The 7500-nt window shown below is 40.9% G+C and overlaps 1 protein-coding gene across 1 annotated transcript in view; it reads right to left on the reverse strand.

Moving 5' to 3' along the window:
* The window catches only part of LOC144973573 (uncharacterized), a 431961-nt gene that overhangs the window by 117141 nt on the left and 307320 nt on the right, over positions 1–7500 (reverse strand). The window contains exon 9 of the mRNA XM_078916195.1: positions 529–623. Within this exon, the coding sequence (XP_078772321.1) occupies positions 529–623 (95 nt within the window). The remainder of the gene's footprint in view (positions 1–528; positions 624–7500) is intronic.

Raw genomic sequence — 7500 nt, forward strand, 5'->3', positions numbered from 1 at the left:
AAAGGACCGGTATCGACCCCGAATGCAGTCTTTCTTTCTTTTTTAATTTTCGGAATGCCTGCCCAATAGTGATTAGGAAGCTGGGCCTATTGGGTGGGTGTGTAGGGGTGGGGGTGGGGGAGGGGGAGGGGGAGGGAAGAGGAGTAATAGCGTCCTATCCAAAGGATAGATAGTAAACGCTACTGTCCGTTTAACTCTATAAAAAAAACCGGGATAAACTTCGGCTCCGTGGACCTATCTTAAAGATAGCTAAATTCTCATACTTGATACCATGCAGACATTGACGACGATGACGATGAAGATGGGGGTGGTAGATGATGATAATGATGAAGATTATGATGATGGTGATGACGATGATGATGATGATGATGACGAAGACGACGACGATGATGATGATGATGATGATAATGACGATGATGATGATGATGATGATGATGATGATGATGAGGGTGGTAGATGATGATAATGATGAATGATGATGATGAAAAGATGACGACGACGACGACGATGATGATGATGATGACTCACCGATACAATATCCCCTTCTTTGAAGGCCAGACTACCAGGATCATAGACGTTGGAGAAATCCCTTACAGCACGGGCATAGACTGCACAACTCGCCTCTGGAGAGGGTAGAAAAAGAAAGAAAGAAAATAATGTAAAAAAAAAAAAAATTACAATCCAATAAACAGAATAAAAAAGTAAAAACAAAAAACATGGAGGCAAAGCGTAATGATCTATAACAAATGGGGAATGAGATTAGCGGAAGAGTAGCGTCCCTTGACTTGATTGGACGTCACCGGCTGAAAAGTTATTAGAGAGAGAGAACGTCATTATCCACTCAACGTGCTTTACAAGTGGTCCCTGGGCAATGTTCTTATAGGGAATGAGATTAGCGGAAGAGTAGCGTCCCTTGATTGGACGTCACCTTACAGAGAGAACGTCATGTTGGTTGTGCGCATGCGTCTCTCGTCCTCGCTTCCGGTGAAAGCGGTTTGAGACCCTTCACCGAAAGCGAGGACGAGAGAGACGCATGCGCAAAACAAAATTGACGTTCTCTCTGTAAGGTGACGTCCAATCAAGGGACGCTACTCTTCCGCTAATCTCATTCCCTATAAGAACATTGCCCAAGGACCACTGTCTTGTAAAGCGCTTTGAGCACGTTGAGTGGATATTGCTCTATATAAAAGCTCATTTACTTATTACTATCCTCAGATATACCATGCTCAATGGGCTTCACAGTGTTTCATTTATTCCCCAAAAGAGTTCGTATATATCTATTCATCTCATACAGTGCAAGTTGTTTGTTAGTTATCTCTTTTGTACCAACAGGTACAATATCCGTCGCTGCCTGTAGCCAGGTACTCATTCACCCCTTTGCGTCGTGACGAGTCAGACCGCAGCCTTCGTTAGCATTGTAGCTCGTCACTTCCCGAAAGATTACGAGATTACGTCACAATACAAGGGGATGATCGTTTTAAAAATGTAACAAGTGACTTTTCGTTGGTATTGCGGCTATGTGGTCTAGTGTTATGACACTCGCTGTCGGATCGGAAGGTCCCGAGTTCGAGCGTCCCGCGGCGCATAGTTGAGTCTTTGGAAGAGGCTCTTTACTCACATTCTCTCACCGTACTCAGGGGTAAAATAAGTACCTGGCCGTTAACAGCGTTGTCTTTGTTTGAGAAAAAAATTGTGAGGCACCGCACTCTAGCTCAATTTGCGGCGCTGCATTGCGGCTGTTATTATTAGAGTCTTCCGTTTGAGAAAAAAAATAATCTTGGAGATGAAAGAAGGGAATTTAATTTGTCTATGTTACCTTCTACACACACACACACACACATACAAACACACACACACACACAATACACACAAGCACACGTCTCAGATTCTTCTTCTTCTTCTTCAAGTTCCAAGTCTGTGCCAGACATCGGTGAAAGTACAAAGTCTGTGCCAGTCATCGGTGAAAGTACCAAGTCTGTGCCAGATATCGGTGAAAGTACCAAGTCTGTGCCAGACATCGGTGAAAGTACCAAGTCTGTGCCAGATATCGGTGAAAGTACCAAGTCTGTGCCAGATATCGGTGAAAGTACCAAGTCTGTGCCAGACATCGGTGAAAGTACCAAGTCTGTGCCAGATATCGGTGAAAGTACCAAGTCTGTGCCAGATATCGGTGAAAGTACCAAGTCTGTGCCAGATATCGGTGAAAGTACCAAGTCTGTGCCAGACATCGGTGAAAGTACCAAGTCTGTGCCAGACATCGGTGAAAGTACCAAGTCTGTGCCAGACATCGGTGATCATGGTACGCCATTCATCTCTCTGATCAGATAACCTCGGAAAACTAATGTTACTCTTCTCTTTTATCAGATAAAATAAATATAAATTGTTACCATAGATAAGAATTCAAAGAAGAGGGTAAGAGCCTGTCCGTCGCCCACGCCACACCCTAAGGGTATAATCCCATGTCCGGATGTAGGGTTTAAATAAGCGTAGCACAGACGTCGTTAAGCCGATGATTTTGGGATTATCAGAAATCCAATAAACATATTAGTTTGAAGAGACTCACGAATACACACTCACAAACACACAACACACACACACACACACACACACATACAAACTTTTCAAAGATGATTATGATTGTTTGACTTCTACAACGTTGTATCGAGCGTTAGCTCTCATCAGGAAGTGGAAGTGAAAGTAGCTTCTTGTGTTTTTCGTATGTTGCTAGGTTCGTGTTTATATATATATATATATATATATATATATATATATATATATATATATATATATATATAATATATATATATATATATATATTATATTCCCCTCCTACATTATGTTAAGTGCTGATGGAAGCCAGGGACCCCTTGTAAAGCGCTTTGAGCATGTTGAATGATTATTGCGCTATATAAAAGCTCATTTATTATTATCATAAACACACACACACAAATATACATACTTATATATTCTCCTCTTATATTATGTTAAGTGTTGATGTTAACCAGGGACCCCTATTAAGCGCTTTGAGCACGTAGAATGGATACTGCGCTATAAAAGCTCATTTATCATTATTAACACAGGCACATACACACATGAAATAAATATAACTAACGCACATTTACAATCTAATCTGCAAAATAAAACCCGAAGTTCCTGTCGACTTGGCCATTCCCAGAATGAAGGAATTAGAAATATCAAATAAAATGTTTGGACGCCATAATGTCTGCGTTAAAAAAAAAAACCCACACCATTACGTAACGAACGTCGATAAGCCCTTTGATTTTGGGATTAGCAATCCAAGAAAATATTATTATGATGAAAAACAGACATCGCAGACAAATCGTTATTAATTAAACATAAATGATATAATAATAATAATAATGATAATATTCGAAAGAACATGGATTGTAAATTGCTTGGGGGAGGCTGAAGTGGGGAGGGGGGGGGGGGGTATAGATAATCCATCAAAATTCGACAAACGACTGCTGCAAGAATCTCCATGTTTTCGAGTGAGTAAATAGGGGATAATAAATCATGAGACAAGAATTAATCATAAAAAATTCATAATAAAACAACCCCCCCCCCCCACCCCCAACAAAAAATAAAATCAGAAAAAAAAAAACAAAATAAAAAAAATAAAACTAAGAAAAAAAAAACAAAAAACAAAACAAAACAAAGACAAGACAATACAAAAAGAATGAGAGAAAATCAGATTTTAAAAGTCTTGAAAAGAATAGAAGATGAAATAACGCCAAAGAAAAGATTCCAATCAAGGAACGTTTCGGGGATCAAAACACTTCCTCAGCCGTCAACTTAAACTAAACGATATAAACGATTGGGTATACGATACGAGAAATTGAATATGGGTGTGGTCAAAGGGAGACAATCGCGTTTTGTCAGTAAGCAGCAATAGAAACGTAAAGGTTTTTAAAAAAAACAAAACAAAACCAACATCAAATGCCACCTACCCCCCCCCCCCTCTCTCTCTCTCTCTCTCTCTCTCTCTCTCTCTCTCTCTCTCATACACACACACACACATACCCACACACACTCTCTCTCACTCTCTTCCTCTCTTTCTCTCTCTCTCTCACTCACTCTCTCTCTTTCTTTCTCTCACTCACTTTCTCTCTTTCTCTCTCTCTCACTCACTCTCTCCCTTTTTCTCTCATTCTTTCTCTCTTCTCTCTCTCACTCACCCTCTCTCTCTCCCCTCTCTCTCTCTTTCTCTCTCCCTCTCCCCCTCTCTCTTTCTCCCTCTCTCTCTCTCCGCTCTCTCTCTTTCTCTCTCTCTCACTCACTCTCTCTCTCTTCTCTCTCTCTCTCACTCACTCTCTCTCTTCTCTCTCTCTCTCCCTCTCTCTTCTCTCTCACTCTCTCTCCCCCTCTCACTCTCTCTCACTCACTCACCCTCTCTCTCTTCTCTCTCTCTCTCTCTCTCTCTCTCTCTCTCTCTCTATCCCCTTATGAGCTGAATCTTGGCCGTAATCTTCTAACATCTTCCACAACTTTCCTCCCTTTGATACGAAAAAAAAAAATATTCCACATTTTTCCAACCACAAACTTGTTGACATGGCAGGTAAATATTTATTAGCCGCCACATCGCCACCCCCTTTCATCTTCTAGTTTGAATCCAAACACAGGGTCCGATTAAAGGCCTTGGCTTTACTACCATAATTATTATCTAATGTTTTCTATCCACACCGACATCCCATCACCTACTTCACCTACCCCACCGTGTTCTAACAAAAAATTGTTTATTTCATTTTGGTCAGGAAATATTAACTACATACAAATAACTATAGATAGTTCGAAGATGACGTCACTCGGGTCTTTGCTATTGTTTTTTGCCATCCGCATTTATGAGTAATGATCACTGAACTGTATTAACCCGACTATAAACGTTCATGGATACACGTTTTGTGTGTTGGTCCGTTATACTTCCGGATGGCAATGTTTTATGAGCTTCTTAGTCAAGCGCATACTATCTTTTGGGGCAGCGTGGCTCAGCGGTACGGTCTTTGCTTCATACCAAGGTACCAAGTTGGATCAACCGCCGCCGCTGCGCTGTGAGGCATTGAGCAAGTGACCTCGCCCTAGCTCAATTTGCGGAGCTGTACTGCGGCTGACGCCTGGGTTATTTCAGTCTTCCCTTGGAATAGACCCTAGAGACACATTTCCCCTAAAGATAGTTCGAAGATGACTCAGGTCTTTGTTATTGTTTTTTTTTTTGCCATCCGCGTTTATGAGTAATGCTCACTGAACTGTATTAACCCGACTATAAACGTTCATGGATACACACCCTAGCTCAATCTGCGGCGCTGTACTGCGGCTGACGCCTCGATTATTTCAGTCTTCCCTTGGAATAGACCCTAGAGACAAATTTCCCCTATGGGATGAATAAAGGGAATGTTATTTATTTTTATCTATTTAAAAAGCGGGGACTGGCTGAGACTAGCTTGTGTACATGTGGATACCCAGAGCAGACGATGGAGCAGATTCTTAGAGAATGCCAGGATGGTCCCAGCTGCACTGACCATGTCCTAAGAGCCTGCTCCACAGATGCTGTGGAGTGGGTTCGGTGTTGGAGCGACAAGCTATGATGATGATGATGATGATGATGATGATGATGATGATGATGATGATGATGACGACTATCGACTAAGGTAAACTCAACGTGTCCAAAGAGACTCAAACCTGAGGCTTCAAAGGCTTTTCAAGTTTGAGAAGTCCGGAATACGTTGTCCTTTAGAGCAGTAAGGTCCATGAAGCCGGAGTTTATCTCAGTTTCAATCGCTTGAAACGAATAATAGCAAAATGCTTGCTATCATGTGGACATGACGCCGCTAGAATATCACAAAGTCCTCTTCTCAATATGAACAGACCCAGCTACCCAATCACCGTTGAACAGACGAGAGAGAGAGAGAGAGAGAGGGGGGGGGGGTAATATAAATCTTGACTTCATACGGGATCCAACGGCCCCCTTTGCATGTGAAGTGAGTGCTCTACCATCTGAGCTATCAAGACCCTATCTATTAATCGAGAAATATTTGAAGTAATGGATAAGACTTAAATAAGATAAGAAAAGTAAAAAAAAAAATAAATCAAAAAAACAAAAACAACTGGCCAAAATGAACAAAAGTGTTGTGTGAGAGTACGACAATGTTTTATATTCATGAGGAAAAAAAACAAAACCCGACTGTAATTAGTTTTTAATAGAAAACTGTTCATAATATAAACATAGATTAAACTGACACACAACGTTTTGAAGTTTTCATTAAAAAAAAAATTAATTAAATTTTTAAATTTTGTTTTGGTCTTCTTATAAACAAGCTGAGGGGAGGAGAAAGGGGGGGGGGGGGGGGAGGCGCGCATAATAATCAGTGCAGTGGCGGTTGGTAATAGTGGGCAGGGTGGGCAGCAAAATTCCAATCTGCTTTTCAAGTCGCAAAACCACGTCTAAAAGCGTAGCCATCGTAAACGTATAGCCTGACACTAGAACCCTCTAGGACTGACAGTTTGACGTCATTTTTTTAGTTTTTTGTAGCGTCTAGTGAGTTGTCGTTAGTAGAGCTCAAGGAAACAAGATATTTCATTGGTTGAACTATTGAATACAACTCACGATTTGTTTTCTTTTGTGGCAAAATACTGGCATTTTGACGTCATTTTTTTTGGTCAGTGTCAGGCCATAACTTTACGATGGCTATGCTAAAAACATCCAAATAACTCCAGAGAAGTTGAGCTGCTTGAGCTTACTTAGACTGATACTTGGTACAATAAAGAATTTCAATCAATGTCAGATGAGTTGCGAGTTTATAATTTATCAATATACGAGATACGTTTGATGGCCAAAATGTGGTCTAGTGGTATGACACTCGCTTTCGGATCGGAAGGTCCTGGGTTCGAGCCTAGCTCGGCGCATAGTTGAGTCCTTGGAAAAAAAACTCTTACTCACATTCTCTCACGCACTAAGCGTTGTCTATGTCCGGCAAATTGTAATATCGCCTAACAGGCGGCATGTCCCGTCTTACATGTTAAATGTTGCTGTTGACCAGGGACCCCTTGTAAAGCGCTTTGAGCATATTTAGTGGATATTGAGCTATATAAAAGCTCCAAAAAAAGATAAAAACTGTTTTGTCGGTGTAAAGAACGACAGGCTGTGAGATACAAACAAACATGTTGCAGCTCTTTACCTACTAAAGAGTTACCGATTTCAAAGACCGAATTTTTGGGATGACTCCAAATTTCTAAGAGCTCTCACCCTTCAACGATATAGCCATTCAATGTTTACAGATCTGACACATGCAGGGTATTTTCTTTTTATTTGTTTTTCGAAACCCCAATAGAAAGAGATGCAGAGAGAGAGAGAGAGAGAGAGAGAGAGAAAGAGAGAGAGAGGGAGAGAGAGAGAGGAGGGAAAAAAAAAGGGGGGGGGTAGAAAATAATGCGAGAGAAATAGAGAAATAAGATGATATAGATATATAAATAGATAGATAGATAGAT

Source organism: Berghia stephanieae, chromosome 5 (assembly GCF_034508935.2).
Source record: "Berghia stephanieae isolate SIO BIC M18660-M18661 chromosome 5, UCSD_Bste_1.3, whole genome shotgun sequence".
Lineage (NCBI taxonomy): Eukaryota > Metazoa > Mollusca > Gastropoda > Nudibranchia > Aeolidiidae > Berghia > Berghia stephanieae.